Raw genomic sequence first — 18657 nt, 5'->3', positions numbered from 1 at the left:
GCCATTTCTGGGCACATGCTCAGCTTTGCCCAGGCTCCTGGAACTGCAATTCCCAGCAGCCCCCAGGACAATTGTTCCCATGAAACAGCATCCCCCACACCCTCCAAAATGAGTCTTGACACTTTTGCTTGGCCTCGGCTCATTTCGATTGGCTCGCACTTATAATAATGATTATAGTTCTTGTTGAATATTTACTATCTGACAAGCACTCTGTTGAGAGCTGGGGTAGATACGAGATAATCGGGTTGGACACAGTCCCTGTCCCACATGGGTCGCACAGTCTGGGTAGGAGGGAGTAGGATTTAATTCCCATTTTACAGATGAGGGAACTGAGGCTCACTGAGAAGTTAAGTGACTTCCCTAGGTCACAGAGCAGGCAAGTGGCAGAGCCGGGATTAGAATCCCGTCCTCTGACTCCCAAGCCTGGGCTCTTTCCACTGAGCCACACTGGGGAGCCCGGAATCTCTGCCAGAAGATGTCGTTGAACACAGTCTGTCCCAAGCAGCATGACCAGCGCGGTCCTGGGAGTCGAAGGGACCTGGGTACTAGCCCCAGCTCCGCCACTTATCTGCTGTGTGAGCTCGGGCAAGCCGCTTCACTTCTCCATGCCTCAGTTATCTCATCTGTAAAACGGGGATTATGACCCCGAGCCCTACGCGGGCCGTGGACTGTCCCTGACCTGATTACCTTCTACCTACCCCAATGCTCAGAACAGTGCTTGGCACTTGGTAAGCACTTAATAAAACTAAAATAATAATAATAATAAAAAAGGGTGGCTGAGAATCCCTTCAAATCCCAGGACCAAAGCCCGGCTCCCACTTGGACGATCCCCAGCCTGTCTAGCACAGCAGATCTAGCAGGTCCAGGAAGGCGAAAGCGTTCTTAGGAGGATAGAGACCCGTGTGGTGCTTCCACCTCGGGGAGCAATCAGGCACCGTCGTCCGCGCGTTCTTGCTCGGCACTCCGTTCGCCCCTCAAACTCACCTTGGGCATGCAGAGCTCGATGGAGCAGCGGCAGCAATCCCGCCTGCCAGAAGGAGTAACACCCATCCACCAGCTTATTGCAGCGCCCCTGAAATCCACCTTCAAACCGCATCTGTCGGCTCGTCACCCACTGCTGTAGAAAGGAGTGAACAAAACCAATCCACCGATCGATCAATCTTAGTTGTCGAGAGCTTACTCTATGCAGAGCGCTGTACTAAGCACTTGGGAGAGTACAAACAACCGAATCAGAAGCACGTTCCCTGCCCACAACAAGCTTTCGGTTTAGAACAGAGAGGCCACAGACCACGGGAGAGCCAATGCCTGAAATCATCTTTTCCATGGCTGTTTGTGTAGTGAGATTTTCTTATTTTCTTGGAAAATGAGATTGAGTGGTACAGCTCTTCTCCCTCACCTCTGGGAAATAGAAATTCTAAGAGCCTCCTCCTGCCAAGACGGACCCCGGGAGACAAGAGCTTTCCTTCCTTCCCTGGTACACGTCTGATCGATTGCCTGGGTTGGTTCAGTGTGACTTCATATAATTCAGTGTAACTTCGTATAACTTTATGACGATGTGGCAAGAGCACGATCTGGGCATCTAGAGACCTGGGTTCTGGTCCCAGCTCTGCTACCGGGCTGCTGTGAGAGCTTGAGCAAATCGCTTAACCGCTCGCTCTGCCTCAGTCTCTCCATCTGTAAAATGAAATATTATATGCTTCTCCGTTCCTTAGAGGGATCTTGTGGGGATAAAACTGAAACAGCTGATGGGGATGGGAATGCCGCCCAACTGTATAATGGTTTATTCCACTTATTCTTTTATTTTTTGCCTGCTTTTCGGGGCCCACTGCTTTTATTCTTCTTCCTGTTGTGTTAATCAATGAATCGGTGGTATTTACTGAGCACTTACCTTGTGCAGAGCACTGTACTATGAGCTTGGGGGAGTACCAGACATGTTCCCTGCCCATAAGGAGCTTACAGCCTATAGGTGGAGAGAAACATTAATATAAATAAATTACAGATATGTATATCAGTGCTGTGGGTGGGCTGAGAATTAAGCAATTACAAGGTAGAGATCCAAGCGAAACGGAGGGAGAGGGAGTAGGGGAGAAGAAAGCACAATCCGGGAGGGGCTCGTAGCGGAGCTGTGATTTTAATAAGGCTTCGAAGGCAGGGAGAGTGCTGGTCTGTTGTATATGAAGAGGGAGGGAGTTCCAGACCAGAGGGAGGATGATAGGCACAGGGTTGGTAGGAAGATAGGCAAGGTCTTGAGACAGTGAATAGGTTGGTGTCAGGAGTGGAGTGTGCTGGCTGGGTTGTAGCTGGAAATCAATGAGGTCAGGTAGGAGGGGGCAAGCTGATGGAGAACTTTAAAGCCATTGGTAAGGAGTTCATTTCTGTCTGCCAGTCTCCTCCATTAGAACATACGTCTTTAAGAGCAGGGACAGAATCTCCTTCTCTTACTGGGGATTCCCAAATGTGGAGTACAGATAACAAGACCTCAATAAATGCTACTGAAGAAAAACTACAAGGGCTCTATTTAACTCAAGGCATCACTACTATTATTCAAATTTGTGAGGATGGTGTGTGATCTGGATGTAAATAAAAAGAGACATTCAGAAACTCTCTTCCTAGCAACATGATGTCTGAAACCATTAGTCGCTGAGCCACGGAACCAAAACGAATGGCAAAAGCCCCGAAGCATAATAATCACGATATGAGACAAAGAAATAAAACCCACTGGGTCACTGAGCAAGTTAACCCATGCTACTGGCTACCACGGTCTGAAGGATTTCTTACTCTGGTCACCCAGAGGGTTGCATGTAAGGAAGGGTTGAATATAGAGAAGCAGTGTGGCCTACAGGAAAACTACAGGCCTGGGAGTACAACCCCAACCCTACAGCACTTCCCCCCGACCGTCCCATCACTGTTAGACGGCCCCACCATCTTTTCTGTCTCACAAGACCATAACCTTGGCGTTGTCCTTGACTCCTCTCTTTCACTCAGCCCACATATTCGATCCATCACTAAATCCTGTCGGTCCCCCCTTCAAAGCATCGCTAAAATCCACCCATTCCTCTCCACCCAAACTGCAACGACATTAATCCAGTCACTCATCCTCTCCTGCCTGGATTACTGCATCGACCTCCTTGCTGACCTCCCGGCCTCCTGTCTCTCCCCACCCCATTCCATATTTCACTCGGCTGCCCGGATCATTTTTCTACAAAAATCTTCAGGACACATCTCCCCACTTCTCAAAAAACTTCAGTGGTTGCCCATCCATCTCCGCATCAAACAGAAGCTCCTCATCATTGGCTTTAAAGGAGTCCATCACCTTGCCCCCTCCTAACCTCATCATGCTACTCTCCTACTACAACCCAGCCCGCACACTTCGCTCCTCTAATGGTAACCTCCTCACTGTGCTTCGCTCTCGTCTTTCTCACCGCAGACCCCTCGCCCACATCCTGTCTCTGACCTGGAACACCCTCCCTCCTCAAATACGACAGATAATGAGCCTCCCCCACTTCAAAGCCTTACTGAAGATACGTCTCCTCCAAGAAGCCTTCCCTGACTGAGCCCTGTTTCCTCTTCTCCCACTCCCTTCTGCATCACCCTGACTTGTTCCCTTTGTTCTTTCCCCATCCTAGACCCGTGGCACTTTATGTACATAGTGGTAATTCCTGCCCTGGGTTCTAATTCCGACTCCGCCACTCAACTGCTTTGTGACTTTGAGCAAATCACGTCCCTTCTCTGTGCCTCCATTTCCCCATCTGTAAATAAGGATTCAATACCTATTCTCCCTCCCCACTTACACTGGGAGCTCCACGTGGGAAAGGGGCTGTGTCCGACCTAATTAACTTGAATCTACCCCAGTATTTAGTTCGGTGACTGGCGCATCACAAACGCACAGCAAGAACCATAATCATCATCATCATTATTATTATGTCGACAACCTCTCTATTCCCCCATCCCCACCCCTGCACTATTTTTCCTAGGTAATCCTTCTTTACCAGGCAGTCACCTTACAAATTCTTGATGATGCTTTTTTCCTTCAGAGGGCAATGTGTGTGCAGGTCCCTTTCCTCTCTTCTGACTGATTCATGTGGGACTAGATTTCGGCCACACCTCGGCAATACCCTACTCGAATAAAGAGTTTCCTCGTTAGGTAGGGCACGGACCATGTCTTGTGTCAGCATACTCGCTTAGTAAGAAATGAAGTGCCATGTATGTCTCATCCCTCAGTTCAGAGTCACAACAGAAGCAGCGTGGCTCAGTGGAAAGAGCCCGGGCTTGGGAGTCAGAGGTCATGGGTTCGAATTCCGGCTCTGCCGCTTGTCAGCTGTGTAACTGTGGGCAAGTCACTTCACTTCTCTGTGCCTCAGTTCCCTCATCTGTAAAATGGGGACTGTGAGCCTCACATAGGACAACCTGATTACCCTGTATCTCCCTTAACGCTTAGAACAGTGCTCTGCACATAGTAAGCGCTTAACAAATACCAACATTATTATTATTATGACAGCTTAGCAGGTCCAGGGAAGAAGTATGAGGTGAGGTGAAGGCTCTGGCATGACTCCAGAAGGGGTGCTCCTACGGGCATCTGGTATTGTTACCCTCGGGAGAATAACATCCGGCAAGAACTTGCTCCGTACGCGTGGCAAGACGTATACCCCTGCCTGAAATGCGGGGCCCACATGAAGTCACGGGGGCGGGTCACAGTCCTGCCACGGCTGGCCAGATTTCGGCAGGGCCGGGGAGAGTGCGGAGAGGACTCCGCTCCACCCCCAGCCTGCATACTGGACAGATCTGAGAGCTGCAGGCTGGGCTGGGTCCATACAGGACTTTACCACCCCTAAGTTTGAAGAAGTGAGTGTGTGCCTTTTATTCCCTGCAGCCTGCAGCAGGTGCTCAATAAATACTGATTATTATTATTGATAATGATAATTATTATCACTGTGGTGTCTGTCAGGCATTTACTAGGTCCCAAGCACGTTACTACGTGCTGGGGTACATGCAAGATAACCAGGACCCACATGGGGCTCAGAGTCTAAGGAGGGGGAGAACAGGTATTGAAGCCCATTTTGCCGATGAGGAAACTGAGGTACGGAGGAGTTAGGTGACTTGTCCAAGGTTACACAGCAGGCGAGTGGCGGAGCTGAGATGAGAACCCAGGTAGTTGGACTCCTGTGCCGATGCTCTTTCCACTAGGCCGCACTGTTTACTAACTTCATTTTTAATTCATCATTTTCACAATTCTTGAACCCAGGATTCATGACGGTTCCCCAAGAGTCCTTAGCGGTGCAGACAGGGATGAGGACCAGAGTGTGCAGGCTTGCAAGAGATTTCAAAACTTCTTACTAAGCAACTGGAAGCTCACCAGGAAAAGTAATTTTTAAGGGAACTAATGATTGTCGACTCAGGCTCCGACTGTCCAGACATCCTTTTTTCACCACATTCCATTTCTCTCCTCTCAGATACTTTTAATTGCTCCCTGGTTCCATTCTCGAACAACCACCATAGAAAGCGGAAGTGTTAGGAATAGGGCTTTCTGCAAATCAGCAGCAGGACCGAGAAGCAGCATGGAAAGAACACTGGAAGCACAAGCCTAGGTGTCAGAAGGCCCTGGCGTCTAATCCCAGCTCTGCCACTTGCCTGCTGTGTGACACAGGGCAAGTCGCTTCACTTCTCTGTGCCTCAGTTATTTCATTCCTAAAATGGGCATTACGACTGTGAGTCCCATGTGGTACAGAGGAGCAGCGTGGCTTAGTGGAAAGAGCATGGGCTTGGGAGTCACAGAAGAATGGGTTCTAATCCTGGCTCCGCCATTTGTCTGCTGTGGAACACACCTAACTTCTCTGTGCCTCAGTTACCTCATCTGTAAAATGGGGATTAAGACTGTGAGCCCCAGGTGGGACAACCTGATTACCTTGCATCTACCCCAGGGCTTAGAACAGTGCTTGACACATAGTAAGCGATTAATAAGTGCCATAATTACCATTATTATTATTATCGTTACATGGACTGTGTCCAACCTGATTGGTTTGTCTCTACCCCAGCACTTAGTACAGTCCACGACACGTAGTAAACGCTTAACAAATACCCTAAAGCAAACAAAAACCAAAGGCAGAACCTGTGAGTTTTATCAGCTTCATTTGGACTATTTTCTTTTAACCTCCCTAATAGAGAATTAATCAGGGTGCAATTAAACCATTACTGTAAACTCGCTGTGGGCAGGGAACATGTCTATTATTGTGCTATACTCTCCCAAGCAGTTAGTTCAGTGCTCTGCCCACAGTAAGCACTCAATAAATACAAATGACCGACTGGAGTTACAAGGCGGCTCCTGGCGTCGGTCACCCAAACCTCACCGAAGATATGCCTCACTCCCCACTCGGTTCTAATCTTTACGAACACACACAGCTGCCGGGCTCAAGATAGTCTTTCAGGAATGACTGCAAGTGGCCTATAAAGTAGATATCGCCATCCCTAACCTCCGCTTGGTACTAAAGCTCCGATGTTGGAGAACTGAATCTACTTACTGGCTCTAGTCATGATGAAATATAGGAGCAGCGGCTTTCCTATAAGAGGAGTCCCTAGATCTATACTCTGAATAGGAAGAGATCACTGGGATGCGAGCAAAAGAGCTGTCTGGGACGCCTCCCTTTCCACAATTCCACAATCCGCTGGGGAAATCAGAAAATTCAGGTTAATATATAGCACTCCAACCCTAGATTTTTACTCTGAATGGAGATCACTAGGATGAGAGCAAAAGAGCTGTCTGGGATGGCTCGGGTCAGCCTTCCTTTCAGACGGAGGGGTGGAATTCCACGATCCGCTGGGGAAATCAGAAAATTCAAGTTAATATATAGCACTCTGCAACCCTAATGGCTAAACCTTCAACTGTCCTTTGCCATTCATTCATTCAGTCATATTTATTTAGTGCTTACTGTGTGCACAACACTGTACTGAGCATTTGGGAGAGTACAACAATAAACAGACACGCTCCCCGCCCACGAGTTTACAGCCTAGAGAGGGAGACAATTAATATAAACAAATTACAGATACGGACATAAGTGCTGTGGGGCTGGGAAGGGGGATGAATAAAGGGAGCAAGTCAGGGTGATGCAGAAGGGAGTGGGAGAAGAGGAATTACTTTAAGAGGACCCTGTACCATCTTATTACTTCTTTTCCAGAACAAAGAACATTAATGGTCTAATCGTGTTTTGCAAGCAGGTTAAAAAAGCCAAAAACAAAGCCAATCTAAAATGTCACAGAAAACATACCGGACTGAACCCGTATCCTAGCAAAGAAACCTCCCTAGCACCTACTCAGCTAGAGCGAAACCAAAACAATGAAAGCCCTCAGTGATGGGGACTGTATTTTCCACCTCGATGTAAATGTTTCCTAGCCCACAAGCTGATTTCCATTACACCTAGCCTACTTAATTTCAGGGCTGTATTTTTCATCTCAACTGAAATCTTTTCGAGCCCCAGAGCTGATTCTCGGGTTCAAATCTGCCCCCCGAGTCAAGCCACCCAAACCAAGAATGGTTGAAGATGGCAGCGGGGGGCCTTCGACTGGCTCCTAAGACCGTGACGGACGGTGAGAGGGCGAGGGGGACGGTCCGAGTGGTGACAGTTGAGCGTTGGTTCAGTTGAAAGCACAGCGGGAAGCTCGGGGCTGGATCTCCGGGGAGGGTTGAGCAAAAGGTCAGTAACAACACACCCCAGCTGGTCTGCCTCTTGGTCGCATTTCGAGTGTGCCTGGCCCTTATAGACTACAACGGTGCGTTTGACCATCGGTCTCGGCTGATTACATAAACTTCGCTTCGGTCAATCTACAAATCTGACCGCCTGCTCACCTCACGCTCGGGGCTCCGAATCTACTCATTACGGCCGGGGCAAATGAAGGAGTCACCTTTAGGATGTGGTTACATGGCCCCCTTGATTGTCCTCAGACCACTCGTGGAAATGAAGGGGACTAAAACGTGGTAAAGTCATTCAGTTTGGGGTTTCAAAAAGCTCCCTACCATATTCGGCACAGGAGCCTGTCTCCAGCAGCTATCACTAGTGCCTTTTATTAGAAAGCCGGTCTCCAGCTGGATAAGACAGACCGTGGCTACAGCTGACAATCTTTTCCAGACCGTGAGGAAAAATCGACGTTGATTACGGAAGTGTGAGAGTCGAAAGGGGTTTCCAGGGATGATCCAAGAGTGCTCTCCCTCAATCTCAATCCATCGATTTTATGGAGCAGAGTCCGATATAACACAGTTGGTAGACATGCTGCCTGCCCACAACAAGCTTACAGTCTAGAGGGGGAGGCTGACATTAATATAGATGACGGATATGTAATCCTCAGTTAATTCACCGAGTCTGGGCAGGAGGGCTGGGGTTGATCTTTTTACTCTGTTCTGTTAATGTTGCCATAACATTACCTCTGCCCTTTACAACAGAGAGGGAGAAGGGAGAGGGGATTAAGGGCTCCCTAGAAGGCAAGTCCCCTGGTAGGGCAGCTCTTCCTCTACTTGCCACCAAATACTATTGAATGAATGAATGAATGATCACTCTTCCCCATGATGTCCAAGTTCACAGAGCCTCCCGGAGCTACCCAAGAACTAAAAGTAATCAGCAGTGGTCGCCTTTTTGGGATGGAGTCCATACCCAGGGGAGCACTTACTAGCAAACACTTGAGGTTTAAAGAGCACTCCTTCTTCAGGATGACCAATGCCGCTAGCCCACAGAACGTGTACCCGCCGTGGGCTTCCATCCCTGGCACGCCACCAATTCCACCTTCCCAGTTCTGACACCTACAGAGAATGGGCAAAAGAACAGCTGATCGGAATCTGCACAAGCAAACACCCGCACCCAACCGAGTCTCCCCTTTTGTATAAAGTGAAAATGCTAGGGACGAAATAGTAGTTTCCTCATTTGTTTTCATCAGTTATTTAACACTTTTCTGCCAAACAACTCAAGAGTGTGGACTGAGCTGAGAAACATTTTACCATCCTACCTAAAAGGATGGTTGTCTGAATTTCTTCCTACACTTCACTTTGAATGGAGTCCAACCTTAATATTCTTCCCCTTAATTCAGTACGCCTTTCCTCTAAGGGACTCCAAGAGCTTTCCAGACATAAACTGATCACTTTATCCCCATGAGCTCAACAAACAATATGGGGTGCTTACGTGGCGTTCAAAACATCACTCCCAGAGACCGAGTCAGAGGCATGAGCTCCTTATGTCTAGGTTGGCTAGTACTGGGCCTGGTCGATCCATTCAAAGTGACCAGATTAGAGAAGGTTCCTGCTTCTCACCTTGCTATCCACTCAGCTGTGCCCTCGAAGAGTGTGGGTGTAATGATGTTGGTCAGGGAGGCCACCGATGCCGCACAGTAAGCACTTCTGGAAAAAGAGAGAGTCAGAGACGAGTGTTAACAACTCCAAGGCAGCTCCTCGAACTGTGTGGATGACAGGCTCTTGGACTGGTACGGTTCCATCAACTCCCCCAGATGAGAGGTAAATGGTTCTCTCCCCTCTGTCTCCATAACCAGAGGTCTAGATGATTTCCCTGCTTTTCCGAGGACACATAATGCCCCCGGGTAGCTAAAATACAGAAAAGTCCTCACTGTGCTCCAGGCACCGTACTAAAGTGCAGGAGTGGGTACATGCTAATCAGGTTGGACACAGTCTATGTCCCACATGGGGTTCACAATCTTAATCGACATTTTACAGATAAGGTAACTGAGGCTCAGCAAGGTGAAATGACTTGCCCAGAGATTAGAATCCAAGTTCTCTGACTCCCAGCCCCATGCTCTTTCCACTAGGCTGTGCTGCTTCACAAGCCTCTAGTTCAGACATTACTTGACTAAAAGCCCCAATCCTCCTCTAGCGGGAGGTTCCATACTCTGATTTACAGTGGTTGGGGCTGGGGTCTCCATGTACCATGATCCTTTTCCTCTATTCCTTCAGGGGACAAAGGGGCTGGATCCTTGTTTCAGCCTTGATCTAGTTATTTCAGATCCAAGTGGCTTTACGTGGCTACCAGTGTCAGATGCTCATGGTACTTGAGCAGGAAGCAGTATTTTCAGTAGACCAGGTCTGTCTAGTCAAAGTTTTTCAAAGAGAACCACACAAGATGTCAATTCTATCCCCACTCCATTCTCTACGGCACTTTGGTTCTCCGTATTTATTACATAAAGGGATGATTCTGATCTCTTAAAGCAAAGAGAAAATCTCATGGTTGCCATTTCCTTAATTTGGGTTTGAATGATTTGATAGGCAGAAGGAATTTAGCAGTACTAAAACCAAAATCCATTTCTAAATGAAGACTGTTGTTTTTCTAATGGTACTTGTTAAGTACTTATTGTGTGTCAACACTGTTCTAAGTACTGGGGTGGATACAAGTTAATCAGGTTGTACACAGTCCCTATTCCACAAGGGGCTCACAGTCCCTAATTCTGTAATATAGTACTCTCCCAAGTGCTCTGCACATAGTAAGTGCTCAATAAATACCACTGATTGATTGATTAGATTGTGAGCCCTATGGGACTGTGTCCAACCTGATTATCTTGTACCTACTCCAGTGGTTAGTACAGTGCTCAGCACACAATGAGCACTTATCATCAAGTCTTGCCTCACGCTGCCAAGTCGCCTCCGATCTTTAGCGACTCCATGGACACATCTGCCCCAGAACGCCCCACCTCCATCTTCAATCTTTCTGATAGTGGATCCAGAGTTTCCTTCCGTATTTTTACCTTGCCTCTTCAGCGCAGTCAACTTGAATCTCTGCCCTTGGCTCTCTCCCGTGCCCCTGCGGCCCAACACAGGTGAGTTTTGACCTATGGGAGATGGCCTTCCATTCTCCAGCCACTGCCCAAGCTAGGAATGGAACAGCCAGGCCTCTGCTTGACTCTCCCTCCCATAGCCGAGACTGGTAGAGGACTGGAAACTCTCCAGGTGCAATCCAGAGAGGACTTGGGAGAGTGCTTATCAAGTACCCTAACTAAATAGCAGTAAAATTATCTACTGAATGCCCCTTGGTGCTCTGGCTACTTGGAAAAGTGAAACAGAACATGAAGTACATTGCTTGTCTGCAAGGACTTTTCACTACCATGGGGGCAGTGGATTGAAGAAGAATTACAAATAATCAAAATTACTGACACTACACGTGACTCTACATATATACACAAGTACTGAGGAAGGAGTGAAATAAACACATAATCGCTAGAGTTGGCTGTTGGGACGAGATGACTAGAATCTACGGAAAGCTAGTTAGAGAAGGTGGGATTTCAACATGGGAAGAACTGTGGTCTGTTGGGTTTCGTGGGGAGGAAGCTCCAGGCTGGGGAGATAATGGGAGCAAAGGGAAAGAGGTGGGAGAGTTGAGAGTGAGGTAGAGTTAGATGATGAGTTTGGGATGCCCACAGAGCTGGGGAGGGTCAGGTGAAGAGAGCTGATACGCAGGAAGGGAAGAACTGGTCGTCAGGGTTTAGCTCACTGTGAGGAGTTTTTGCTGAAGGGGAATCAGTCGGGAAGCCAATGGGAATTTGGAGGAATGGAGAGGCACATGCTCAGCGACACTTCAAGAAGATGATCCTGATAGCAGGGACAAAGCGGAAGGAGAGGCAGGAAGCAAGAAGACCAGTGAGGAGGCTGATACAAGACATGTGATATGCGGCATGATGAGATAGGTGAAATGACAAGAGCTTGGAGACCAGGAGAGGAACATATGGATTGGGGAAATTTCACAAAGGAAGGAATGACAGGTATTTAGCAATAGGTTGAATGTGAGAGTGGAAAGACAGTGCGGAGCAGAGGATGATTCAACATTTCAGGTTTCTGAGCCAGGGAGGAAGGGGGAGTTATCGTCTGAGATGGGAAAGGTGGAGGAGTGGGTTCGGGAGGGATGACAATTATCTTCAGGCGAAATGACATCCGAGCGGAGATGTCCTCGAGGCCAGAGGGGATGTGGGATGGTAGGTTAACCGACGGGAAGATTTGGGAGTCATCTGCGTAGAGGTAGCTGAAGCAGTACGGTTTGGTGGAAAGAGCATGGGCCTTTCATTCATTCAGTCATATTTATTGAGGGCTTACTGTGTGCAAAGCACTATACTAGGTGCTTGGAAAGTACAATTCAGCAACAAAGAGAGACAATCCCTGGCCAAAATGGGTTCACAGTCTAGAAAGGGGGAAACGGACATCAAAACAAGTAAACAGGCATCAATAGTATCAATATAAATAAAAAGAATTATAGATATATGCACATTAAAATAAATAAATAGAATTATAAATATGTATATATATACACAAGTGCTGTGGGGCGGGGAGTGGGGTAGAGCAAAGGGAGCATGTCGAGTCGGGGCCTTGGAAGTCAGAAGGACCTGGGTTCTAATCCCAGCTCCACCTCTTGTCTGCTGTGTGACCTCGGGCATGTCACTTCACATCTCTGTGCCTCAGTTACCTCATCTGTAAACAGGGGGTTAAGATTGGGAGTCCTATGTGGAGCATGGGCTGTGTCCAACCTCATTAGCTTGTTTCTATTCCAGCACTTAGTACAGTGTCTGCCAGATAGTATGTACTTAACCAATACCATTAAAAAAAAAAAGCCACACGAGTGGATGATCTCCCTGAGAGGGCTTAGAGTGAGAAGACAAGAAAATCCAGAATATCAACAGTGATGGATTAGAGGCAGAGATCCAGGGAACAAGGAAGGAGTGGACAGAGAGGTCAGAGGCGACCAATTATCATTCTCTCGCCCTGGTTCTGATCACTGAATATCCACCCCAGACACACTCTAAAAGGATCAGCTGGAAATAAAAACAAATGGCACGTTCTCAGCTTCGGTGGAAAACGAATCGCAACTCAGCCAAGTCAGCTGGGCTAGGAACCTACGGCACGCCTGGCCACCCCCTAGCGCTGGGAAAGCACTGGTCCAGAGGGGTAGGTGTTTTAATGATCTGTGTCATAATTTGAATTTATCAGGGAGGTAAAAATCATCAAATGCTCATTAGATCAAGTTGACCAGAAGGCTCCTCACAGAATTCTACCCTGGTAGTTCCTTCTAAATTCTCCTTCCACCCAGTGCTAAAGGCGCTAATTAAATAAGTGCAAATTCATGATTCAGCAGAGCTTGTGTGAGTTAGATAAGCGTTAAGCAAGAGTTTCAATTTCCCTCTGGAGGATGAGGCAGTGACAAGGATAGAATTCTGCTTAAGACCTTGCCCTGAGCTAGAAGAGGAAAGTTGCAAAATAATTTAATTTTATATATGGATCAGAAAGGGCTCTTCCAGATTCCCTCATCTTTTCTTTCCACTTCTGGACTGCAGGGAGGGTCCTGGGATTTGTAAGAAGTAGCCAATCGAAAACAACATGACTCTCTTTGAAAATGTTCAGTGTGGTTGAGTGGCTGAGTCCAAGCTTCCCCTCCTGACAAGTCTCGATCCTGAATGATGAACCTGGCAGCTGCTGAACGTTAAGGTGAGACTCAACAGCTCTGAGGAGAGCTTTCTAGGTTTAATGTCCCCTGTCAACTTGCTCTGCAGCCACTGGCCATTTTTAGTGGGTCCAGCCTGTGGTGGATCCAGGAATTTATTTTGCTAAAATCAGTGGTATTTTCTGAAAGCTTACCGTGTGCAGAGCACTGTGATTAGAGCTTGGAAAACTACAGCATAGCAGTCCTCGGCTGACGTTGTTTAATGTCAGTCGAGTACCTTCAGAGTAAACCTTAGCAGGCTGTAACTGGTAAGCCACCCTGCATAAAATGGCAGGCTGGAAGCAAGGCCAACAATAATTGCCAAAAATACCCTAGTCTAGCTACATACAAAGACAGTGAGAGACAGAGACAGAGAGATGGAGAGAGGAAAGAAATGAAAAAGAGCAAAAGTTTGGTGTTTCCCCGGATTCTGGTTTTTCAAATTTCTCTATGGGTTAGTTTCAGTTGCTATGGTTCTCTAAAGGAACCCTTAACCCTGACATGAAGTACATTCCCAATTCTGGGTCTTTAGTTGGTCAAAAGATCCCCAGGGTGAGTACTTAAGGGCTGTTTTTTTGAGTGGAAATTAATAAAGCAGGCTAGTATAGATAGGAAAGTTGGATTGGAGGGAAGAAGAGATGGAAGATGAAACTGCTAGAAGATTTCTATTTTCTGATTAAATGAGATCTTAGGTTGTTGGGGCTGGACAAGGTTGCATTCTGACTGGGTAGGCAATCTAGGTGCCAGCAGAGCAAGGAAGGGGTCTTCGCAGAGGAAAAGGATGAATGGTAAGTGCTTTTGGGCCATAGTAGACCAAGTTGACTGTGTTCCTACAAGCATACTGTGGTGACACTGTTTGTGGAAGGAATGCTGAGCCACCTTGGGTCAACTGACAGATGATGCAGTCAGAACCCGACAGTGTGACGATACACCGTAATTCTTGTTCCTTGACTCCTCGGAAACTAAACTCCTTGAACGAACGAACACAAGAGCAGACGTGGTACCTGCCAGTAGCGCAGACAAGCGAAATGGTGCCAGCAGAGCAAGGAAGGGGTCTTCGCAGAGGAAAAGGATGAATGGTAAGTGCTTTTGGGCCACAGTGGGCCAAGTTGACTGTGTTCCTACAAGCATACTGTGGTGACACTGTTTGTGGAAGGAATGCTGAGCCACCTTGGGTCAACTGACAGATGACGCAGTCGGTACCCAACAGTGTGACGATACACCGTAATTCTTGTTCCTTGACTCCTCGGAAACTAAACTCCTTGAACGAACGAACACAAGAGCAGATGTGGTACCTGCCAGTATCGCAGACAAGTGAAATGACAAGAAACTGAAATTAAATTTTTTCTCAGGGCCTTTCCAAACTGTTGAGCTGATGTGCCAATCCAGGTCTTCTCTTGTCCACATCTTGGATTCTGCTCTACAACGGCGATGTGAGCCAAGCACAGCAAAGAACTGCAGGCCTTTCGGGGTTACCCAAGAGCTACGGACGTGATTTCTCTCTACTTCAAGGAGGCGTGGCGTGACCTGGGTGACTGTGCGGGGGTTCAAGACTGGGGATGACAAACGCTACTATGACAGATGTAAACTGAGAACCACGGAAAGTGATAGGGGCTGAATAGAAGGAATTACAGGACGGCCCGTTCGAAAGGAAGGCAGAATGTCTATGGGAGCAGACATTTTATGTGCCATGGGAAGGCAGTGTAGCCTAGTGGAAAGAGCATGGGACTGTGCATTAAGAGATCTGAGTTCTAGTCCTGGCTCCGCATTTCACTGCTGTGTGACTTTGGGTAAGTCATTTTCTTTGTTTGTAAGATGGAGATGTGATACCTTAGACCGTGAGCCCCAGGTGGGACAGGAACTATATCTAATCTGCTTAAACTGCATGAATCCCACGGCATAGTGTAGGGTTTTGCATGTGCTAAACACTTAATAACAGCAATAGTAATAATAATTGCTTTCTCTCCCATGTAGACTAATATCCCCATGTGGGACAAGAACTATGTCTAATCTGATTATCTCACATCTACTCCCAGAGTTTACACAGTGCACTTAATAAATATCATCGTTATTCTCAACTTAAAGTCTTCTTGCTTATTTCCTTAAATTCTGAAGAGAGTAGTCAAACAAAAGCAACGCCCCTTTTGAAAAACCTTTAGAAAAGGAGTTTTAAAGACGGTATCTAGAGGAGAGGTGCGTCTTTGGTACAATAGGCTATTCCTTAATTAATAGAAGATTAGATTACTTTATAATTACTATGGTAAAAATACAATTAGTAAGAGACTTCTGCAAGCCCAGGTCCCCCGTCTAATTTTTGGCTTGGCAGTTTATAGGTTGAAAAAAATTCTTCAATTGACTCTTACCCACTTTTTTCCTCCACTGACCTATCCGTGCTGTGTTTTACAATTTCTTTACCCCGCCTTGCAACTTCCTACCTTTAGGCTTCATTTATTTTTCATTTAAACTTCACTTTTCTGGTCAATTCGGAGAGAGAGAAACTACCAACTGGGCAGACTTTACAAATGAGAAAAACCTCATGCCCTGACCTCACAAGTTTTACAGGAAAAAAGACTTGAAACTCTATGATCAAAGCTGCTACAATCCCAAAGAAGTCACGTTCATGATGAAATTCTCACATGCTCTAGCTTGTACACAATGAGATAGCTCCTTAGAGATGAATAAACTGCTCACTGGGGGTGAATCAGACCCTCTTTTGTGTACGCAAACTCTTCCACATAAGTGAATTAGGGATCTGAGACTCTCTTATCCCCAGTGCAGAGGCAATGACCAGTTACACTAGCACCCACGCACAGGAGCCCCCCCTTTTCCTCAGCTCCCCCCAGCGCCTTGCCCCGCTCCCTTTGCTCTACCCCCCAACCCGCCCCATCACACTTGTGTCTTTATGTACATATCTCTAATTCTATTTATTTATATTAATGCCTGTTTAACTTGTTCTGATGTTTATGCATATCTCTAATCCTATTTATTTATACTGATGCTATTGATGCCTGTTTACTTCTTTTGATGTCTGTCTCGCCCCTTCTTGATTCTGAGCCCGTTGTGGGCAGGGATTGCCTCCCTTTGTTGCTGAATTGTACTTTCCAAGTGCTTAGTACAGTGCTCTGCATACAGTAAGCGCTCAATAAATACGACTGAATGAATGAATAAGAAGGGAGGAGGAAGCCAGAAGACTCACTCTGTGGTGGCCCTGCCCGAAGACACAGCCAAATCAAGCAGAAAGAGGAATTGGGGAAGAAGTAGAGGGAGCTGGTTGGGAGAAGGGGAAGACCCATGGCCATCCTGGGGCAAAGGTGAGTGAACTGTGTGCCTGGGTGAGCAGGATACAGAGGGAGCTCATGCCTTGGGGCCTGGACAGATGGAAAGAACAGATATTTGAGAGGCTCCCTGGACGCTGAGAATCCTGCATCCATGCCCCTATATTCCAGGACCACTTTCTCCCCAATAAGGCAGCTGCACTCAGCCTTTAACCAGGGGCTGGAGCAGGGAACATTGATGGGCACAAGGCCTAGGGGGCTTGGGACGCTGCCAACAGTGAGGAGGAGCTTCAACCAATCAGTTCTATTTACTGAGCTCTTTCAGCGTGCAAACCACTGCACTAAGCACTTAGGAGAATTCAACACAATCGAGTCAGTAGACACAACCCCTGCCCACAAGGAGACTGGCCTTGGAGTCCATTGCCTAAAGACAGCACCTTACTATACTACGAATTCTTTGCTACTGAGGACAGCATCATACCATCCCACGAATAGTTTCCCAATTAGAGGGCTTGTACACCTCCTAGTGAGTTTCATTATACCCCGTGAGTGGCTGTTTTACGTGGAAAGAGTTTGCCCAATTCCTCCACCTTCTTGTTCTGTTCCTGCCATTAAGTTCTGAAATGTCTTTCTGCATCAAAGAACTGATGTAATCATTTACAATTTGATCTTTTTAAGAAAGTATTTTGGCACAAAGAGCCGACAAGAAAATACATCACCAGAACGTGAGGTGGAATGACATCCTGGCTGCGTCTGCCAGAATAAATACAGATCTGTCGACCATTTGGTCGCCTAAGCAGACAAATGAGATCATTCAGGCCAAAACAATCCACTTAAGACATGGCTTTCTGCAATGATCAAATTATTTAGATCATTGGCAAATGTCCATTCTGCTCTATGCTGACCTGAAATCTCAAATATGGCCTTGTACTCGAAAGAACTGTCCATTGTTCACATTCTCAAATAATTGATTGCTCCCCAGGGATTCCCAGATTTGTCAGGATGGAACCAACGTTTCGGGGTTGAGGAGAGAATAATAATAAAATTTGTTAAATGCTTACTTAGTGACAAGCACCATTCCAAACAGTGGGATAGATACAAGTTAATCGGTTCGGACACAGTCCCTGTCCCACGTGGGGAGGGAGAATAGGTATTGAATCCCCATTTTCCAGATGAGGAAACCGAGGCACAGAGAACCTAGGTTGAAGGCACTGATGTATTAACCTGACTTACCATCAATTAAGTCTTCAGGGGACTTTCCACAGCTAGGGGATATTCCTTCCATGTCCCAAGCCAATTTTACCTTGGAAAATTCCACACGCTTTCTTAATGCCCATCTCCTTGCTCTCCTCCTCCCCAGACTTTTTTTTAGAGTAAAGCAGCAGATTCTCGGGCTGAATTGGCTACACTTTGGGAGTAAGCAAAGAGGCGCTTCCATTCGGGGGTCCCCACTTGTAATTTTCACTGTGAGGGAAACCTGGCATGGAATGTTGTTTTCAGAGTGCAGCTGATGGAAATCTAGATATCTGGCCAACTTCATCCACCTCAAATTTATACTTACATGCTTTAATTCTGTCTGGCAAAATTATTTCTCTACCCTTATTTACACCTATACCCACTGCCCTTGCTGGTTGTTCCAAATGTTTAACTCCCCTCTTAATCCTCCTGTCCCCCACCCCCTGCTCCCCATCTCTTGACCCTAATGACCTGGCCACCGACTTCATTGAGAAAACTGAAAGCTTCAGTTACGATCTCCCTAAAATCTCCCCAGGTCCTCTCCAATCCCTCCCTCCTCCTGGCCCTTCAACTCTCACATCCTCTCCAGGAGTATCTCAGGAGGAGATCTGCCTTCTCTCAAAAGCCACCCCCTCCACCTATGCAGTCAACCTCATCCTTTCATATCTTATCAAAGCACTTGCCCCCTCCCTGACCACTACCAC

General features: G+C 47.0%; 1 protein-coding gene across 2 annotated transcripts in view; it reads right to left on the bottom strand.

Annotated features, from left to right (window-relative positions):
• The window catches only part of FNTB (farnesyltransferase, CAAX box, beta), a 78130-nt gene that overhangs the window by 16803 nt on the left and 42670 nt on the right, over positions 1–18657 (bottom strand). The window contains exons 7-9 of one of the 2 annotated variants that reach the window (XM_029065405.2): positions 9287–9373; positions 8653–8782; positions 985–1114 (exon numbers count right to left, since the gene is read on the bottom strand). In XM_029065405.2, coding sequence (XP_028921238.1) covers positions 985–1114; positions 8653–8782; positions 9287–9373 — 347 coding nt within the window. Of the gene's footprint in view, positions 1–984; positions 1118–8652; positions 8783–9286; positions 9374–18657 lie in introns of both variants that reach the window. The other variant, XM_029065396.1, reaches the window with a different exon arrangement.

The sequence above is a fragment of the Ornithorhynchus anatinus genome, chromosome 1 (genome assembly GCF_004115215.2).
Source record: "Ornithorhynchus anatinus isolate Pmale09 chromosome 1, mOrnAna1.pri.v4, whole genome shotgun sequence".
Classification (NCBI taxonomy): Eukaryota; Metazoa; Chordata; class Mammalia; order Monotremata; family Ornithorhynchidae; genus Ornithorhynchus; species Ornithorhynchus anatinus.
The sequence above is the reverse complement of the archived record's forward strand: the minus strand, read 5'-3'. Positions and strand labels throughout refer to the sequence as shown.